The 22108-nt window shown below is 42.1% G+C and overlaps 2 protein-coding genes across 5 annotated transcripts in view; one reads left to right on the plus strand and one right to left on the minus strand.

Annotated features, from left to right (window-relative positions):
* LOC119442375 (uncharacterized) overlaps window positions 1-9615 on the plus strand; it is a 27679-nt gene extending 18064 nt beyond the window's left edge. For all 4 annotated transcript variants that reach the window (XM_049662099.1, XM_049662100.1, XM_049662101.1 and 1 more), the window contains exon 6: window positions 174-9615. The gene's annotated coding sequence lies outside the window, so the exon portion shown is untranslated. The remainder of the gene's footprint in view (window positions 1-173) is intronic.
* The window catches only part of LOC119442377 (tyrosine-protein phosphatase non-receptor type 9), a 60945-nt gene continuing 48136 nt past the window's right edge, over window positions 9300-22108 (minus strand). The window contains exon 14 of the mRNA XM_037707232.2: window positions 9300-20687. Within this exon, the coding sequence (XP_037563160.1) occupies window positions 20449-20687 (239 nt within the window). The 3' untranslated portion in view covers window positions 9300-20448. The remainder of the gene's footprint in view (window positions 20688-22108) is intronic.

Below are 22108 nucleotides of genomic sequence, written 5' to 3' on the forward strand. Positions count from 1 at the left end.
CATGGTAACTTTCAAATGTAAACGTGAACCTTTTTCTTCCTCCCCCCCCCCTTTTTCTAGCAATACTTATAGTATGTCTGCTGGAGGTGATATGGGACAGGAGGCATGATTTTGCATATTGTGATAGTGGTGACTTTCTATAACAAGCTGAAATCATCTTTTTCCTTTAACAGCAAATGTCCATATAGCTGCCTGATGAAAGGAGAATTGAAGGTGCAGTGCGTCCAAGATGGCACATTCCTCCATCTACCTGGTGTCATTTCTCACTGCACATCAGAATTCCGTCATGGTGAGAAGGACCTCGCAGATGATCTTCATTTCTTTACTTGGTCCAGCTTGGAGCCTTGTACATTGGTTATTTTGTCCTGTTGGAGCAGGTTGTTCATTGTGGTCGAAATTATTGAATTTGCGAACCTCAAGGCTCGCAAATCAGTTCACTGATTTATTGTGTACCTATACTACCCATCATTAGCAGTGCTTCCAATATCAACGTAGCCAGGTATGCAAGAGTGAGATTACTCCTTGTTTGCCATGTTTGAGCTACACTGCCGGTGTGAAATTAGCAATTATTTCAAGAAAACTGCATTGAATATCATTTTTGGGATTTGAACCTCATTACAATGAAGCAAGATACTTAACAAAATGAATATTGCTGTATAGCACCTGACATTCATTACAAAAGTATACATGGACCAACCAGCAATTATACTCCACAGAAGAGCGCGGAAGGGGGAAGGATGTTAGGAAATGAGCATGTGTTGCCATGAAACTTGAGCTTCATTTAAGTTTGCAATGCCTTTAACTTGCACTTTGACTAGCATTAAGGATAGCATTAAGGCATTAAGGAGCGGAATGTGCCTAAGTCACTTTACAGCCAGAGCAGTGATGGTGGGAAGAGCTGGCCTAACCTAACCTGTATGAATTTAGTGTTAGCTCCTACCTATAGTGTGTGCTGTAACGGAAATAGAGGGGAAGGCCACTGGGGGGGCATGGCATCAGCAACATTTTATTGCTGATAACGCAGTTCATATAAGGCTCGCTCAAGGAATCCTTGAAGAAGATTTGTGACGAGAACCTAGCTTAAATTTGGATGTCATACAATGCCTCTCTTAATTATTTTTTTTTCATTGTCTGTACTGCATATTTTACAGCCCCAAACAAAATTGGCGCCATTCATCTTGTTGCTCGTAACTTTCGATTTCTTGGCGCTTCAGTTGGCATTTGACTGCCAAGTCTAACATCACTTATCTTGATTGATCTTGCCCCAAACCCTAGCTTTTGACCTTCGACTCGTTCGTCGGGGCAGCCCAATAAAAGAGTGTGTTTTAAATAGCATGAGTGTGTAGAAAGTCAAAAGTGGCCAGTTGTACAACAAAAAGATTTACAAAAATTTAAGCTTGACTGTGATGGCATGGCTCGCATTAAACACTGCTGTTTCCAGATGCCATTTTTAAGCTTGACAAGTGATAAGGTTTCTGAAGGCAAGCACGTGAAGCATCATTGTGTCATGCTGTTGGCAGTACAGTATTAGTTAGCTGCAACTGAGCCAGAGATTATGCACACCAGTCATATTAAGCTACCACCAGCTTATGGGTTGGAATGATAAAAGGCTCATGGTATCCAGCCAAGTTTTGATAATCCAATGTCTAAGCAGGAAACAAAATGAAAAATCCTGTTTAATTCAAGCAAACGTCCGGGCCTTGTTTTGCCCTTTGCATTTTGAAGGCAAAGTGCACTTAATTCAAACAAAACTTCCAGTTAATTGAAACTTTTCGGCTTCCTAGGGCACAGACTTCGGCCAAAAATTGCTGCTAAACAGAACATGCATATAGCCTCCTCAGACCTTATATCTAACGTGCTACACGTCAGCTTTTATCCTTCTAAAGAAAAAAAAAAAAACTTACGGAGAAAAAATTTCTAAATTGAAGGCAGATGCATACAGCAAATATCAATAGTTTAATCATCATGTTGCCCTCGAACTTAAAGACAATTGATACTGCTTTGTGTGAGACCATTGTACAGTCTACTTCCATTAATTCGACCCTGATGGGACCGATGAATTATCCGGTGGGTTGAATTAAACAAGATGCAGAAAAAACACCAAAACACATTGCAGATTCATTCAAATGCGTGACCACTTGCTATGTGTCCAAAGTAGAAAACTAATGTAGAAATGACATTAAAGCTCCTAAACAAAGTAGAAATCTAATGCCCACACGATTTTTTAGAAAGAAAAAAATGCAGCAGATCCAATGTGCCCTATTTGAATCTATATACAGCGAAGCTTTCTGTAAATACATGAGCAGTGCTGAAACACGTGTTTGTGTTTATTCAATGTGAGTACAAAATGAAACCGAACGCTTTATTAATGTTGGCGAAGAATGCAATGCACCTTGAACACAACCAGCGTCACAGGGGTTGAAAGAGTCAAGCTGGATTTCTGCGCCATTTGTTTGGGGTACCCGACCTCCACTTGGAGGCGCAGATGCAACTGTCCACGCGGTTGCCAGGAGGCGCAGTGCATGCGCAACGTGAGGCCATGCCCTCCGGTGCTCTTTCTCCCGTCTCACCGCGGCTCTCCTCGTTGCGGCCCCCTCGCCCTCTTCACCAGCGGCCACCAACCCGCATGCACAGGCCGGCTTCCCCCCCTCTACATTCCACTGCTGCAGGTAAAGTAGTGTGAGCCATGGCTCCTAGATGGCGCCGCCGAGCGCGAGCTATTCGGTGAGAACGCATAAGCAGCAGCAGCAGGCGGCAGCCACGGCCAGCGAGAGAGGTGCAGGGTGGTTCACAAAGAAAGCTTCGGTCTAATATGTGTTGCATAATGGCACCCGGCTTCCTAAAGTCAGTTTCACTCCAGCAGTACATTCGTGTTGTGCAGTAAAGCATACAAATGCCGTGAAGGCAGTTTGGGTTTCGTATCCGATTGTACCGTGCAGGCAATTATCGGCCCAATTTGCATGAAAAAAAAAGAGAATGGCACGCCCTTGAATTGGGTAAATACAGTAACCAGACATTGTGAACGACGGGAAATGACGTGTGTTCAATGCATTCACTGCCCCTAAGCTCCGCTGGGACAGACACTGTCACTAAAGGAGTCGCTATTAGGCCCACCATAGGGGTCAGGCGCGTGCGAGCTGACAGGTCAACTTCCAATTCTCCAGCGAAGGCGAATTGTTTAGGATCAAAATAACACAAATTTGGGCCCATAGAAATGCATGGGTGCTGGCCGGGGACCTTCAGTCAGGATTGAATTAAACCTGAAATTGAATTAAGTGGAGTTGAATTAACAGAAATCTACTGTACCATCTCCGACGAAAAATGCCCGTGAAGTACCTACACCTAACATGCCATGAAATGATGCTGAAATCTGAAATGTAAAAGCCTACCCAATGAACTGCCAAACGACATTATGCTTATGTCTTGAAAGTAAAATAGGTTTATACCGGAATAAGCGTGAAAGGTGTCACTTCGTTCATGCACATAGAGGTGCTGCTAGATCTTGTATTCATGCCAGTTGACCAAACAAAGGGTTTTGAAGTGAATAGCTTTCTTTGTCTCTTTCCCCGTTTTTCATGGTCAGCGGTAGGAATTTTTCTGCTGATAGAATCAGGAGAGGGTAGTGCTGTAGGAAGGAGGAGAGGGCTGCTATGGTGGCAGACCCACTGGACAGAAAGTGAATCACTGGGGGAGAGGGAAAGGTGCCAGTCTCTCCTGACCTCGCTGTTTGGTTGGGAGAGGTGCTAACATCCGAACAGAGGTTGATGAACCTTGTGGGTCAGCAAAACTGTGACAGAAAAGAAACAAAAGTTGGAAAAATGACATGAGGCTCGGCGTCACTGGGAGGCCACCATGACTGCAGAGGAAGAGGAAACATTGCACCTTCACTGATAATTCAACGGATTCAGAAAGCTGTTCACTTACTTTGACATTCATCTTCAATGGTATCTTCATACATTTTTCTTAAGAGACTGCTTGGCAGCAAAAGTTAAATATAAAAGGTATTGTGTCACTAGGCTTTTCTTGGGCCTGAGCAGGATAAGGAATGAATAGTCAGGACGCACCTGCATTTGATATTCAACCTGCCACTGGTGTTGACGGGTGTCACTACAACAGGATGCAAATAATGTGGCCACACATTCACTGCTCTGATATTCGGCAAGCACGTACACAGGATCCCCTCTTTCTGCCATTGAACACAAGTTTTTTGTGCTGTGTCCCTTATAATATGTAGTGAAATTACCTTTTCTTTACTATGAAATTCTCTCAGAGTGCTCGTTTACTTGAGTTACACATGACCTTCACTACAAAAAGTCTGGTGGAAGTTGTGTCACTGCTTAATGTAATGAGGTTCAGTTGTATCCCTGTGCATTCAAGATATTACCCGGTGAATGACCTGGCCTAATCTCATATTTCACTGCAGTCATTGCAGTGTTGATGTACTATATTACTTCTTTTCTGTGCAAGCGTCAACTTTTGTATGACAGCGTCGTGTTGTCTTTGCAAGTGTGATGTTCCTTTTGTCAGATGTGTAATGGCATTTACAGCCAGTCATTCGCACTGCAACTGTGCATCCCATATTGAAATTATTGCGTTTCATTCACTGCGTTACACATTGAACTTGTTGTCTTTGCCTTTACATTTTGCAGTATTTGCCAGTTTTTAGTGGCACTTTAAAGGGACACTAAAGAGAGAAAAATAAGTTGTGAGCTGTATCAGTGAATTACCCTTCTACAACAGCAAAAAAAAAAACACTTACTGCAAAGGAAGCTTGATAAGTCACAAAATATGCAAGAACGAAAGACTTGTGGCTGCACCAACTTGAAGTTCATGCACCAGCGTGCCGCGACATCATGGATTTTTATCACATCTGCTCCGCATAGCTAACCTTAAAGGGGTCCTGAACCACCTCTTATCGGAAGTGGAGCAATACATTTGAAGTGAAAATAGACTATTTCAGAATCACTTTGCCGCAAAAAGGACTTCAATGCGTTCAGCAGAAGCGAAGTTATTGGCAATATAACACGGCCTCCGCTGTGCTCCGCTTCCTCTTTCAATGCCTTGCACTGCGAAGGCTACGGCAGAGTGGGGCCGGGCCACAACGCTCCGCCTCGGAAACGTCATCGTGGCGTACAGTTCAAATTCCATTTTGGATTTCGATTTTGGTGCCTGCAAAGCGCTAAACGTAAGCCAAGCGCGGTTGTCCTCAGCGAGCCGCAATGTGCTTAGCCACTGAACTCGTGGCAGCACCTCGCGGCGGCCGCGGTGTAGCCGACCACAGCGACCAATAGCAGCCGTGTATGGAGTGTGCTTTATGACGAAATAAAGCACACAGAAAAGAGTGAGGATCATGGGGTCTTTTGAAACGAGAGCGTTTGAGAGAAAGGTGACTTCGCGTTGCGCTTACGAGCTCCACGGACCACATACGACAGCAGAACTTGGCCGAGATGTTCACAACATCGTATGCTTCCCGCGGACTATGTTATTTCACCAAGCCCAAGGGGTGGTTCAGGGTCCCTTTAAAGTGGATAGCTTTCTTTGGCTCTTTCGCCCCATTTCTGTGTTTGGAGGTTGGAACAAAAGTGCCGAAGTAAAGGGCATACGAGCTTGCATTGCAAGGTGTGTTTGGTGCCGAACACTGTTGTAGTTTTTTTCAGATGCACATGCTATCCACTTATACTACCGCTAGAAATGTGCTCGTTAACGGGTCTGTTCTCTATGGAATTGTGCAATGAAGCAACAGGCGCTACCTAAATATCCTCACTGCAACAAATAGAAGTTGTCAAGTGCACCATTCCTATTGCATAGCTTTCATGAAGTGTTCGGCTATTTCCTTGCACAATCATCGTTGATGGTTTGGCCCAGTATTTTTCCATCAGTGAAGATGGACTATTGTGTCCTAGTTCTACTTTCTTGCTGTTAGTTTACTTATGCTGGCCATTTTGTTGGTGTCCCATGACACAATGGGAAAGTCATTTTTAATTTACCATCATTTAAGATGTTTTTCAAAAGGAGCCAAAGACTGAACTTAGTTCAAGAATATTTGCTGCGCTACCACTGCCCAAATCCATGGTGTCACACTGGCACTGGGGTTTTGTTGCGAAATTAAAAAAATAGGAGTTAAGTCTTCAACTTATCTTTTAGTAATCAACGTCCTGCCACAAAATGAATAAAAATAAAATTTCGATAAAATTCAGCATTCCAAACTGATTCAGTGCTTTTCTTTAGTGTCCCTCTAACTGTCACCACTTTTTCTCTTTATTCTCGGTAAGGTTTTTCAGTTGACATTGCAATGCAATTAATGAAGCGCACATTCCTACATGTGTAGCAGTTTACATTGTGGCCGTCTTCTTTTACTTTTTTCGTGCAATGTAGGTGTACTTGTTGCATCAAAGTGCATGACTCAGTCTTTCGTGTCTACATGCAACACTTGTGGAATTTAGGAGAGTTTGCTGTTGGGCTAGTTGGTACCTAATTTCAAAATTGCAAACAGCGTCAATGCGTCTCACTTTCCAGTTTCTTGGCGCTCTTCTAAATTTCGAAACTTGTTGAGTGTTGCATGTTTCAGTAATGTGGTATGTATAACCACTTATGGTTTTCTCCTTTCTACAACTTGCCAAATATCTTTTTTCTATTTACAATGTTTTAAAACCCAGTTCCTGCTTTTAGAAAATTCCATTTGATAATCACACATACAGGTTGTGTCATGCAGGTTTGGTATGTAACTCTGCATTCTTAAAATGTCACAGGAAGCTAGCTTGAAGGCACCCTGAAACACTTTTTGAACCTAGTAAGAAATCGTTACCAATCTGCTAACGAGGCTCCTGTGAACATGTGAGCCAAATATTGTTGCACTGCATGCAGTAGGGAATTTACAATCTCGTGTCAAAATTAGTAAAAAATTGCTTGCTCTCTGCTTTGCAATGTCGTCATGCAGTGTCATCGCAAGCATACTCGCCAATGCTTTTGGCTGGTTTCGTGATCACGCGAAAATTCTCAGTAATACTATTGCTCACTTGAGGTAAATAAATGAAAAATATATGTCTGTGATCTCAAAATAACAGAAAAACCATTTCATCTTTGCACTGCCGGTCTGCACACGATAGTTGCTCGTTGCCTACAAGATGAAAAGCTTAGCGTAGATATCTCTGCTGTCACGGGGTGCCGTCACGAGCTGTCTTGGTTGAACCGACACGTTCAACCTTTGGGCAGGGCCAGCAGGGCTGGCCCTGCCCTGCTGTCTCCCCTGTGTAGCTTCCAATGTGCTAGTGGAAATGAAAGGAGAATGAAAGCTGCTCAACGGTCCGATAACTACATTTAAGTTTGCTCGTGCTTGAAGGATACAAAAAAATTTTGTGGCAGGAAATTCGTGAAGTGATGTAATTTAATAATGATGTTATTCTGTTATTAGAAAAGTGTTTCAGGGCCCCTTTAAGGCTGCTTGTGTTTCTGTGCGGTGTGTTAAGTTACTCTTTAATGTTAACCAAATATGCTGAAAATATAGCTTAGCAAAACATAAGGACAAGGTATTTATTTCGAAGACAAGGATGTATTGTGGTATGATTATTTTAAGCTGTCGCGTTTTTTTTTCTTTTGCAATGCGACATCGAGCATGAAGCCTGTTCAGCAAAAGGCATCCTTCAAGTTTAGAACATTTATGCTGCCAGGTGCAGGTTTTGGGCTAGTTAATTGAACATAAACCGTGCAGGACGATATGTTGATGACGACGTTTTGTTCCTTTTCTTGTGTCCTAGTTCTGCGCTTATGCTGTTAGTTTACTTACTCTGCCCATTTTCTTTGTGCAGTCACAAGTGAAACAATGGTAGTCTTTTTCTTTTTTTTAGAAGTGCTGTCATTGCACATGTCTTTCTTAGATTCCACAGCATCATTTGCTTCCAGTCTAGACACCTTTCTGCAGTTTAGTTGTCATTGTCATGGAAATTGGGAGCTTTACATTTGAGTAATGCAGGAACGCTGACGGGAAGAACTGTGGCCTGTCTGCAAATTCATCAGCTTTGTCTCTTGCCAGATTATTTAGCTCGCATCTGCTGAAAGTTGCAAGAGAACTGTCGATTCTAGAATTTAGCCACAATTCTTTTATAACATCAAAGCGATATTTTTTATTTTTATTTTACTGCTTTCCACTGCCAACGCTTTTTCTCCTTATCGGTGTTTTAAATGTCTGGTTTAAGCAATGCCTCTGTCGCTTGCGACTCTTTTCCTACTTTAGTGAATCCTTCTTCGGCCTGGCAAAAGGTGGCTGGCCTGTTTAAAAGATAATGAGAAAATTGCCTACAATTATCTTTTCTTTGCTTGCCTACTGCTTTTCTTTGCAGTCTTACTGCAAATTAGTTGCGTAAGAACAATGCACAGAGCAAAGTCCTTTCTCGCGCAACCTTTTTATGTTTGCCAGGCACACAGTATTTTGGTTTGGTTTCTTTCATTAGTTACCAGCCTTCGTTGATGGCAAAAATGTTTCAAGAAGTTAAGTCTTGGTGCTGCAAGGTTAATGGTGTCAACCTAAATGCTGTCGCCATTGCAAATGACCAAACAAGAGATTCAGGTTATAGTACCAACATTCCTGTGCAGGCAGTTTTCTTGCAAATTCACTAGAGCGCCTCCCATCAACATCTGGATTCTGATGGTTCAGTAAGTTGTTACGCTTAGAGGGAACATGGCTTGCAAAACATATTAGACCAAGTTTCTCTTGAATGTCTTCCTAGGCTGTCATAGTGGCCACTTTTGTAACTAGAAAACAGCGGAGATATGGAAGTAAATTTTCATCGAATAAGCAGTACGTTGCATGTCCCTTCGAAATGTGACATTTAAAATGTGTTTTTCAAGTGTGCACAGTCACCATATTGAATTTTGCTCGACTTGAAGCAGCTTCTTGACCGTGTGAGTGTGGAAGGTACAATTACTAGAGGCCACAACTGAAGTAGCCTCTGTGCTTAAACATTGTTTCTCCCTGTCCCCAAGCTGTAATAAGGTTGTCAGACTTTCGCAAAATTCAAAGAGAGCAGAGCTCTCTCAAGCATCCCTTCGTTGTAGGAATTTGATGAGCAGCAGTTACTTTACAGATGAAGGGCAGTGCCATATCCCACACTCCCATACGTTGAGGAACTGCTTCAAGTTGAGGCATGTTTCTTTAAGGGTGTGAGGCGCGACTCACCAACATCAGGCACCTGTGCACTTTTGACCGCGAGGACTAGCAGGCAACTAGGAGAGGATAAAGAGTGCTTTGCGCTGCACAGTTGGTGCAGTACTGCAGTGGATGAGAGGTCCACAGCGAGACGCAATTTTCATTTTCACGATATGTTTTATTTCCATGCTACATGTGATAAAAAGTGTGTTAATGTTACACGAGCCCCCTTTCAGAGGCTCAGGGACTATGAAACAGTGATTGTGAGTCAAGGTGTTGCCGTCGAGAAGCAAAATGCTTTGTTACTCAAACGAGAAGAAAAAAAAAAGGAAGTCACCGAGCTTCACAATCAGGACTACACTGTAAATCTTTGGAAAGACGAGAGTTGTACCAGTGATGCAGTGTTGTATGAAATAGAGAAAAAAAAATGTTTGTAAGTGGAGAGTTGTAATAAAATAATGACTCATGTAGCATCACAGCTCCTTTTCTTTTTTTCATTTTGGTTGGCATTTCTGCAGTGAGTAACATAAAACAAAAACAAATAATGTCATTGAGGATGCCGCTAGGCTGCCCCAGTACAAGCAAGTTCCTGCATAAAGCTTCTGGGCTGTATCAGAAGAAGCTTTGACTGCTTCATGCACATGAAATGAGTTGCGAAACCAACACTATGTAATTAAAACATTAATCATTGAATTAAATATGTCAGACAGTACAACAGAAGACTAACATGGCTGCTGAAACTGTGTAAGGTGCATTTTAGCACTTGCAGTTAAAAAATAAAGGACCTAGCTTACTTGGCACAAGCATTAAAACATGCAATGTCAGCAAATCTACTGTTTTTATAGAAATTTGGCTTCACTACAGTTGTGCTTCTCAGTCACTGTGTTGCTTGCAGTTTCAACCAAGGCTGTAAGAAGTAGAGGTGGCATGCAGTGACCAACTCCAGTTTGAAAGGATGGAATTACATTATTGAAACCTTACACTTTCCAACAATCGTACCAGCCTGACTTTGTCAATCACTGCTTTTTTTTTCTTCTTTTTCTATTGTAACACCCAGCTGAAAAAGCAAACTGACTACACCTTTCACTCTGGGCTGTGATCCTAGAAGCAAGCAGTGTTTGCTCCTGTATCAATCAAATGCAAGTGACAGCACACACTCACTGGTGCTTGTGGAAATTCGCTATCCCCCATTGCCTGATAAATACATAGAAGCATACTTTGTACCAGCTATGAGATTTTATGCTTTTGGAAACGGGTTTCATGAACTAAGTATGTAAAAGTCGGGAAGAATGAGAAATTGTATGAAGTCTTATCGTATAGCAAAAACTGCTGAAAGCAAAAGAATTGGTTTGGAGGCCGACATTCAACTTCTCTTTCCTGGCTCTGCGAGTGGCTGGGTGAAGTCTCGAAAGCATGTAGAAAGCAGAACATGCAACTATTACTGCAAGGGTAACATACAATTAGAGCAGCATGTTAACATGGGCCTGTGGCCAGGATAACCTCTTCAGTTTTATTTAAATCATCTATTTCTGCTTGCGGTTTTGCTATAAATTTAGCTATAAGCTTCGGTTGAAAGCAGGCAAAAAAAAAAAAAAACCCTTTTTCCAGAATTACCTTGGGTATACAAATTTCTATTAATGGCTTTACTGGAACAGAATGTCTGATGTAAAAGTGTCTTTTTTTTTTAAAGGCACTGAGGGACCTTTCAGTTAAACTGCTGCCTGAATACGTATATCATTCTTGATTTCTGCCAAGCTGAGGATGCTTGTGTATTGAATTTGGGGGGAATTTCTTTTGTCACCTAGAAACATGCAAATAGATGGCTGGTATTCATTTTTTGGCCTCTGTGAACAGTTTTGAAAAGCCAAAGAGAGAAGGAAATAAATAATAGCGGGTGAGCTTTTTCAAGCTTTCGATAAATAATAGAGATATTAGAGGTAGAGAAATGACGCTGAGAGACAGCACCCAGATTGTGAATGGCAACAACAAAATATCCCACATACAAGTGAAATACAACAGAGCAGTCTGGCAAGCTGAGAGCTCTGTCATACATGGGAAAAGTAGTATTGTTTTAAATGGCACAATACATCAACAGAGAGAACAAAAAGAAAAACAAATTTCTTGTCTCACTGGTGTTATGCATGCAAGGAGCAGCACATATCAGAATATACCAGCAAAGCGACATCAGGTGACAAGAAAACAGCTTGTATTAAATGCACAGGATTCACGTGCCTAAAACGTGACTAGGATAATACGCGGGGAAGGACACACATACATGACCACAACACACACATGCACAAGGTCCCCGACAAACACTAAAAAATAGTGTCAATCATAGCAGTTATTATAGCAGCAGTCATTAAAAAGATGAAAGTGAACAGTCTCAAACAGTGCAAGTCAAGAGCGGCTGGACACGGCACAGGGATGGCGTTTAGCCATTGTGATGTGCCAAGAAATTAACTGGTGAGAATGTCGGACCTGCAGCTCTTCAATCTTTCAACAATATGCAAATATAATCCAAAATATCGGGCAGCATCAGATGTACAACAGGCAGTAGTGGTAAAATGAGTGAGAGTATATGTGTACACAAGGCACCTGACTGTGAGCCAGGTGACACGACTGCTGTGCCTTGTTCTCATTATGCAGTAAAATTACCAGCATAATAACTGACAGGGCTACACATAGATTCACATGGAGACAAATGCTGTATGGGCAATATACATTCAGCATTTGTTTTGCGCCTTTTCCTCCTTTGCCCATCACTTGTTAAAATACTATAGTGTGATGCATAAGGCTGATAACCAGCAACTAGCTCAACTTGGTATGAACACTATATTACTATTGCATTCTCATTACACAACACAATTTAGCATAGCAAAGCTTGACAGGGTCAAGAAGAGCTGTACTTAAGACGAATGCTATTTGTCTAGTATGTAACCAGGATTTGTCCCAAGTGCGTGTCTTTACTCTCTTGCTTGTTCGCTGCAATGAGCACCCATGCAAAACGAAACTGAATTGCTTTCAGCATGTCCTGGTTGTGACATACCGTAGCTCATGCCACCTGCAAGAACCCGCATTCTTTCTGCACTTCTGCTACATGCAGATAGAGGAGAAAGCCGAATAAGCAATAGGAGTTATGGCGTTTGCTTTAAGATACCATACCAGCCTAGCAGACAATATCTACACTGCCTTGTGTGCACATGCATACCTTCATACATTTCACCTCTATACATGGTCATGTTGTGCTCATACTAGATATGTCAGTGAATATACTTGCATGACATTATTAAAAGATTGGAAAGCTGTACAATGGAGATGAGCACCAGGCTGTTTTCTGCACTGTATAAAGCAATTGTGGGGCATGCTTGTTTTTACACTGCTGTGATGTGAGTGCGCTATTTTATAATTTTTTTTAAAGCTTTGTGTTAGAGGAATGATATTTCAGCATCTGTCGCTGTGCAAGACTGCAACTGTTTGGTACTGCATGTGTTATACACAGGTAACAAGATTCTTTTCCAGTCATGGCTTTCTTGTATTAAGTAGACAAAAATAGACATGCATTTGGAGAAATCCATATACACAATTCTCAAATAGGAAGAACATAACATTCCCTATGGAAAGGATCAACAGCAAAGCTGGATGCTAACACATACACATATAAACAAGGGACATTTGGAGAAAAACAGCTTGCTTCTTGCGTGTGCAATTAAAATGCTACAATATTTACAAGGTATCTTTAAAAACAAGAGCGTGCAAAGTAACCTAAGGCAATGACAAATGTCAGTGCTCAGGAAAACAAGGCCATACTAGACTGGGAATGCAATGCAATACTTTTCGTGGCTGCCTCTCATGTGCACAAAGCCAAAGAGACATTCATATACAAACCTAAGCAGCTCAAGACTGCAGTTGATAAGTGGGGACGCATAGCAAGTAATCAGCAGCATGAGGAGGTAATATGCAATATGTGTGACATGCCTACACCATGTGTTAATCCATCAAAAAACACACACCTCTTCTTTAGATCAAGTGGAAAAAATTCCAATACATACACTGTCACACTGGCCATCTGAGCCGCGACCTAATGTTCAGACCTCATCATACTTAACACAAAGCCTCTTCCGGAATGTCCTTCCTTAATTTTTTAAAAATTTTCTGCCGTTGCAGCTCCAACCTTTGTGTCGCAATGCTGTGCGTACACCAGAATTGTATGCAACAAATTACATGTAATTATTAATTACTTGCAATCAATCATGTGTTTTGATAATTTCAAAGTTTAATAATTAATTTGTTTATTCAGTAATGCCTCACTGTAATTCCTTTTTTTTCAGTAACTAATTACATGTAACCAGTTACATTTCTGACAAAACAAGCTATAACAGGGGATGCAGCTTTAAGCACTTAAATTTGGTGGGAGCTACAGTGTCCAAAGGAATGAAAACATATACATGGGTTACCTCCTTCCCACAATCAGCGTTCTGTAGCTACGCCTCGATCACCTGAACATGGCAGGCTTTTAGATTTCCACACCTTCCTTAGAAGTCCGACCTCTCAGCTTTTACCTTACAAGTTTCTCTCTCCTCGAAGCACCTTTAAGCGGCCTTCACAAGTGGCAAGAGCTGCTGTTCAATTCTTCGCTTAGTGCAGTCAATGACTTCTATGACATGGACAGAAGTTTATGGCTGTGAAACGCAAATGTTTCTATCTGTTTGATATTTGCCAGACTCATATACGCCTATTTTTGCGAATGTAACACGTACAGTATTTTAGGGCTGAATAATATGCTGCTTTATAGTTACTAGATCTAGCTACCTTTTTAAGGAAAGTAAACATTTGCTGGCATGCATTACAATTAGTCATTTAAATCTAAATCTATAAAGAGTGAAGGGCGCCGGGAGCAGGACCACCAGATGTTTGTCAACAAATTGAAATGGCGCTTCTGTTGCTCGACAGTGATTGACACTTCGGATGTTGGTGCCAGAGAATCACCTATGGACGATTTTTCAGTTTTTCACTTTTCCTACTGGGAGCACCTCTCCCTAGCCCCTGCAACAATGAAGCGATGCACTTCATAGAGGACCTAGACCTGAGCACCGCGGCATTGAGTAACCACGATCTTGTGAGCAAGGTGTTCCTACATTACAACACAGCCCTTCTCTCCAGCGTGCACATCAAGCAAGCTTTCAATGTCGCTGGAGATGTCTTCACAAGAAAACAAGGAAAGATTACTGAAGAAGAAAATTTTGAAAAGTGATTCTTAGTGAAGAACGTGTGAAGGGCTGAAGAGCATGCACAGAAAGAGCTAGGTCAGCTCGTTCTATTAACTGAATTTGTGCAATGTTAACAAGAATAGGAAGGAAAGTATCACTAAAGTAATGGATTACTTTTTAATAATTGATCAAATACTTTCATGGGGCAGTAATTGGCAAGTGTAATCAATTACATTTTTGAAAGAAGTAACTGTAATTCTAATCGGCTACTTTTTTTGTTACATGTGCAAGTCTGGCGTACACAAGCATTGGAGCTTATTCTTAAGCCTTTGAAGTTTATGTATTTTTTTGTGTAATGGGCATCTTCGGTCATTTCACAATACACTGGAAATACTACAATGGTCATGAATAGCAGTAACTAAGCCTTATTACAAGACTAAAAACTGGTGTCAATATGCATTATAAATTTTATTAGTATCATTGTTAATATCATTCTGGAACCAAAGCTTGAATGCTATCTTGCATGACTGCATCGCTTGTTCTGAAATTACCAGTTGAAGATGTCATGAAAGTGCTCAAGCATGATGAGGACTGTACACGAAAAAGTGATAAGCAGAAACCTATGGGGAGGTTAACAAAAAGGGGAACGTTGGAAAAGAGGAATTATGTTGAAAACACAGCGGTAGAGCAATGGCAAATAATTTTCTAGGCCCATAACAAGTCCCAAACCTGCCACTCAACGAGCTCTTCCGAAATAGTATGTATCCCGAAAGGTATGTATCACTTTTACATACAACGCTCAGTGGGCTTGCAGGCTTGGTGGCCACTAAAACCGCTAAGGCTGCTGACAGTTGCAATCCTTACTTTTGGGACCGACTGGCAAGCATACTCGGCAATACTTTCTTTGTTGAGTGAGGGATACCCCTTGTATCTTTGTTTCTTGAATATTTTCTCAAGAAATACACACAAATAAAGAATGTGCAAAGCATTCCACAGCACGTGTGCCAGTAACGCCAGTAATACGTGCTGGAAATCAGCGATGTGGTTAGTCCCAGTGCCTTTGCATCCAAGCATAGCTGCAGGGTAGCAAGAACTACTGGCTCACACTAAACCTTGCTACTACAAATACCCTGGCCCTTTTGCTGAAAAGGTGTTTTTCAGTATCTAAGAAAACAAGGGCCTTTTTGTTTGCTGAATGAGAGTGCACAAGAGCCTTTCTTCCTTTGCCTTCCTAGGAAAAAAAAATTGAGTTCTTGATTTCACTACGCAACCATGCACAATGACAATAATAGGCGTTGCTATAAGGAGACAGCGAGGAGAAAGCACCTGTAACCATGGGACACTTGTTTTATGACATTCAATAAGACAGAGGTTCACAGGAAAATGGCGACTTGAAATGATCAGCAATGGCTGAACAAGGGATGCCTGTTGAGCCAACGTTTTGTTTTCAAAAGGGCCAAGGCTGCTGAGACATTTCTTGTTTGACTACCGTTTATAAATTTTATGACACTGGCTTCATGCAACCTAGTATGACCACATGACTCACAATGCCATCCGGCAATAGGTGTGGTATACAATAGAGACGCCTTTCTGAAGCTTACTTTCTTTTTAGCAGAGTCAAGTGTACAAGGCAGACCATAGAACAGCTTTAACACATCATTACACTTAAAACTGTTATGTGGATTCCTGGCGTAACAGGCCGCTAATATGCCCTAGCCCCAAGGGCCTCAGCATCAGTGGATGAATCTTGCTAGTGTCATGCAGATGAGTAAATGTCTAGTTTGTTTTTATCGTGTTTCGTGTTTAGTCCTGGCCTGCTTGCACTTGGTACAGTTAATAGTGTTATTGCCAGACTCTAGATCTTCGCTGCGTTTAGCAGCAAGATGCAAAACCACGATTAGCTAACAACGTGACCACAGCACTGCATCCAAGAATTCAAGTCACATTGCAAATGTCTTCTGAAGTCAGTCAAGTGCAATGACTTAGGCGAGAGAGACAGAGTGAGTGCCACATCACTAGCAACAGCTGCAACAGCCAGCTTTGTTTGGAAGCAAAATGAAATTAAAAGTGATAGTCGTCAAATATAAGCTCGCAGTTTTGTGGAGCTTGTCTTAGAAATGGCTATAACTACAATAAAACAAATCTGCATGCATAAAGGAGCAATGTCAGCAATGCAGAAAAATAAAAACTTAGTTGTGATGTGCTCTTCTTTGGGACAAGTTTTCAGTGATCAACATTCTGTCTATCACTTGAAAGGGGCACCACGTTGGTCGATGGACAATTTTTCAGAGACACTGCTACAGCTCCTGCACAATGCAGAGCTGCACGCTTTTCCGCAATGTCATTTGTCTCATTATGCCTTGTGGCAAATCCTAATTAAAAAAAAATCAATTCTACTCGTTTCCTTTCCAGTCTGTGTAAAACAGTATAGGGACTGCAGACAAACGGAGGTAGCTTCCAGTGGAAAACTTTGGCATTTAGAAACGTGTGGGTGGGACGATGGATGTTTGGGCAAGCATAACCGAATAGTACTGTCAAAAGTGTTGCAAGTATAATGAACTTGATGCTGAGTATTCCTATAGCTTTTTTTTTTTCCTAAAGGTGACACAGATACTGAGTGTACATAGTAACGAAGCAAAGCAGAAATTTGTAAGTGCACAGTGGAGTGACAACCACATGAAACATATTTCCAGTGTATCTTTGGCATAGCATAGGTCAGTGTATCCACTTCATGCTTTACAATAACCACACAAGGCTGGAATGCATACCCTCGGGTATCTACTTGAAGATTTAATTTATGAAATGCATTTCAGCCGAGATTAAAGTGCCAAGTTTAAAATGGACATGTTGACACCAAGATACAGCAATAGTGCTGCCATTTTAGTAGGTTTCCTGACAAGTATAGTAAACATGAAAAAACATGCTTGTACCAGACAGCGGATATTGTAGCAGATTTCACTCAAGACATTTTCGCATATTCCCAGCAGGTTCACAGGAATACTTAGTTTATTCTAGCCGATTGTGAATCTTTGATAGCACGGACACTGCTATGAAATTGCTAGCATTCATACAACCCTTACAGCACATTATATTGTAAAACGAGATCTGAAGGTGTTCAATAAACACTTCCTTGTATTTGCACTATCACTGTCTATACTTAAAAATGTGTGCTTACTATACTTGGTTTTCTGTTTGAAGTTCTTCAGAGCACATTCTACTGCACTCTGAATGCCATTTTAACAGAATCATCGCAAGAAAAATAGCAAATGTGGATGCCACTAGAAATATGTTCCATATGGTTCCAATTTAATTTAACTCATGCCAGTACGAACTTACTATTAGCCTTTCGCTTTCGATAGTGTAACCCAAGAAGCCAGGGGAAGTATTCTCAGGCGGCTTCGGAGATAGTTTCGCTTTTGCAAGATTTCACGAGACTAGCACCGAATGCGTCGGCGACTACAAGCGACAGCGTTTGCGTTCCTGGCACGCTGTCTTAGCACAGATGGCACATTGCAAGGATGCTGTGGCTCGTAGACACCGAACGTGTCTGGTGCTAGTCTCGTGAAATCTTGCAAAAGTGGAAGTATCTTTGAAAGTCATCGCCCAAGAATACCGTACAGACTCGATTAAGGGCTGCACTTCATTTCACAATTCTGACGAGATGCGGCCTTTACACGGGACTGAACCTTTTGGTCAAAATGGTGCTGGCGCAGCCAGCAACTTGTGCACACTCTGGATCCCGGGATGTACTATTGAATTAGAGGTCAATGCGCAGCTCTCGCCACCTAGTAGCGGCACGCAGAAGTACGCGCTGTGTACTTCCGCGTGCGCCAAATGCGATTGTTTCTTCGTTAGCCATTTTTTTTCCTCAAAATTTTGGGCTGCCAAGTTGAGGTTGCGGCTCTTACACGAGTGCGGCCCTTACACAAGTCTATACGATACAGCATCAGAGCTTGCTCGGAGCTTAGTTTGGGATTCATAAATAGAAATGTTTCTTCTTCATGCTTATGTGGAAAAACATAACATATCCTTACATAAACAAAGACATTCAAAGGGCCCTGAAACACCTTTCCTTGAAATGAGTTTGACGCCTTTCAAGGATTACATTCCCGAACACATTTTTGGAAAGGACCTAATATGAACAGAGATATGAAGAGCGCAATGTTCACTTTCCTCATTTCCCCTAAGCTCAGTGGTTCCTCTCAGCTGGGGCAGCACCAAAAACAATGCCCTGCCCTGTTGCTCCTTCCTTTCTTTTTCTTCGTTCCAGGGTGTGTTTGTGGTAAACCTTCAAACACCCAAGAGTTCAACTACACAAAAAAGTGATGACAAGATGGGCACGACATGTTGCCAACCACTGCTTCCCCGTTTTCCAGAAAATCTGAAAGGGTGTGCATGTGTGTTCCCAATGGCTGGCATCTATAAACGGCCGCTGTACCCCCAGAACCTAATGGCTGAAGTTGCAGAGGGTAGAAAAAAAAAGTGGGGGTTTTCAAAGCTGCAGGACAGAGCAAGCGGGCTATCATGCGAGATTGTAAGTCCCCTGTTGCTTGCAGAAAAATTATATATATTTGGCTTGCATGTTCACAACAGCATTGCCAAAGGTCGGGAACATTTCTTACCGTATTCGAAAAAGTGTTTCATTGCCCCTTCAGAGCAACACACAAAACCTTGAATACGATGACTAACAATGATCGGATAATTTCCTGCCCAGTTTCACAAAACATTCTTAGGTACCATTGACCACTACACTCAGTTTTGGTGAATTAAGCTGCTATGCCTTTCTCATAAATCATAACTGCACATTCACCGCGTAATCAATGACTGCACATAGAAAAATGAACATGGCGTAGCTCTCAAGAAGAAATGATGAAGATTCAGGCCACAATACTTGCAGGTTAAAGACTCTAGCACATACGTAAAAAAAAAAAAAAATTGTAAGAACATGGCACCCTGGTACACATGAGTATATTCTGTTAGTTTTTTCTATTACCCACCATTTCGTGCTCAGTAATGGGCACACAGTAACGCAGCTAAATCCAAAACTGAAATGGTGTTGAAAGCTATGAATAATACACATCAGACAGTACAATGTGGTGAACAGAAAGGCAAAATGAAAGCTTTTATATGATACTTTGGGCACCATATGCCTGCTGTTGCAGTTAGGTATCAAAGAGCTTAGCACTACACTAATATTGAAAAAATAAATTCTTGAACGTATCAACCACTACCCACACATCTTTGGAGAAGGTAGCCACTCTTACACGCAATTATCTTCAGCACTGCTATTTAGTGCAATCCATTGTAATCGAGTGGCCTAAACTTCCTTTTAAAACACACAACAGTGTTCTAAATTTGTGCCGCTGGTTCAGGATGCATAAAGGGTGTTGCACAAATCTGGGAAAATTCAAAAGTGTGGATTATGACCAGCGTATTCCAATGAAACCTCAGTGAAGCTTTGACAGTGTTAACACGAATGCATTACTGCTCAAGCAAAATTTAATATGGCTCGAATCTCGCAGAATATGCTAAATAGTTCTTAATAATGAAAGCGGTGCATGTACTGCAAGGCACCTTAGTCGGATACATTGTTACCTAACAATGCCTGCACAGCTCGCCCAACGCAGCAAGCACATTGTGTGTGTGCAGGGGGGGGGGGGGGGTGCTAAGAGGCGAAAAGAATGCCATGAAATTCCTCCCCACTGTGCATGCTTTATATGCTGCCTCTAGTATACTATTTAAAAGTCGTGCCGCAACTTACCATCTCGGGTTAGTGTTCTTGAAGTTTTCAGTAAGCATTCCAGCGACTGAATGAAAATAAAACTCGCTCGATTGGTCTGCACAAAATAGAAAGCCTAGATCACGAAATCACAATCAATCATAGATCACGAAATCACACAGGCTTCTGAAGAGTTAATTATAGGTATAACATTAGTTATTTTGGACATTCATACGCTTCAACCCAACTTTAGAAAGTTAAAAGGAAAGTGAAACGTTTCGGTGCATCGGTGCCAGACGTGACCTGACGACCACAGCCACAAGTTTCCAACAGGAGAATTAAAAGAATCAGTTTTACAGGAGAACACCACATGGAAATAATCACTCTGAGTCCGAGCCGTCACGGTCGTCGTCATCGTCGAAGCCATCCAAAGCCACATCTTGAAGCAGCCCACGGAGTAGGGCAAACTCGAGCAGTGCAAGGTGGCAGAAGACGTATTGGTCAGGCATCTGAATGCTAAACGCACGCTGGGCACGAATACGTTCCACTGTGGAACGAACGTCCACTCTCCCCTCTTCCTCCAGCTGCTTGATGCAAATATCCAAAGTAATGAATGTTCCTGCACACAAAAGAGTCTGGGTGAAGTCTTGCAGCATGAACAGAGCAGTAGTGGCAAACCCGCAATGTAAACAATTGTGGTCATCAGAAAGGCACCCAGACAATGCAGACAATGGTTAACAGTGTCAGTCCACACAGATTGAAGACCTGCATGAGTCGCAAGCGGCGACTCAAATTCAGATAACCAACGTGGTTCAAAGAAGGCCTGTACAAGAAACTATGAGGAAGGCCTCCATATAATACTGTAGTTGCATAACTAGCCCTGGCCGTCTGTCGCACCTTGTGATCTAGCATTTTATTCATACCAGTGATCCAGTGTTCATTCAGTCATCATGGATTTGTGTGAAAAAGAAGGTATCAAGTTGGCTGCACTTTCTGAACCAGTTCATGAGAGTGCCATGCACAGCACCTGCGTGCCATGTGGTCTTTGCAAATAGAGGAGAAAAATGCAGCAACAAACCAGCGCTGTGGAGGTAAAGACAGTTCGACAAGCTTCTCTTGTCTAACTGTTTTGGCTGCCTCTTCCAAGCAGTTCCACATGCTGCATCCCTCTTTCTTCACTGATCGACAGGCCACTCTATTTGGAGCCATTTTTGTAGACTTATGCAAATACAATGTGCCAGCCCAAAGTGCCGGTATAACACCATGTCCTTTCTGCTAAGACCGCGTGCAGCTGCGCAACTGCCATGACAGGGATGACGTCATCGCTGACGCAACCAATCAATCGGCACTGTACCCTATGCTACGCATACCCTCCTCCTCTTCACCTCACACCACTCATACTCAGTCTAACCACCGCGACGTCAAAACCTGTTCCACTTTGGAACGAAAGCTGCACTTTAAAGGGAAACTCCGTCAATTTTTTTACCATTTCAAAGTACCGTATTTACCGGTGTACAAGTCGCTCGTTTTTCTGAATTTTTCGCCGGTGCGTCTTATTCGCGACTCCAGCAATTCATGTAACACCCAGCGGCGAGTGCAGGAAACCTCGCATGGAGGTTGGAGCATCGGAGTAGACGCTCCATCAGCCTTCGTACTGCGATTAGGTGCGCTTCTAGAACGATGGAGCCACCATCTACGAAACTCGGTACGGCTGTAGAATTTTGCTGCGCTTTGCAGTTCTGCAGCAAAGCTGCGACGACGTCATGAGTTGTGTTCTCAACATTTTGCTCGAGATTTATTTTTATTATTTTTTTTTGCAGGCGAGGATCGGTTTTTGTTGTCTGTGTGAAGAGAATGCAATCCTGTTGCTTGTACTATGTTTGCAGTAAAGCGCTGCAGCGAGCTTCAGCAAGTTTGCGTTGAGGTTGTTACTGCCATCATGATAACATTCAGCGTATGCATGCTGGAACATGCAGTTTCATGTGATAGCCGGCGTGGTACTACAGTTCATGAAGCGAATGTTGCCGTGGTACTCGATCT

The sequence above is a fragment of the Dermacentor silvarum genome, chromosome 2, assembly GCF_013339745.2.
Source record: "Dermacentor silvarum isolate Dsil-2018 chromosome 2, BIME_Dsil_1.4, whole genome shotgun sequence".
In the NCBI taxonomy this organism is placed as follows: domain Eukaryota; kingdom Metazoa; phylum Arthropoda; class Arachnida; order Ixodida; family Ixodidae; genus Dermacentor; species Dermacentor silvarum.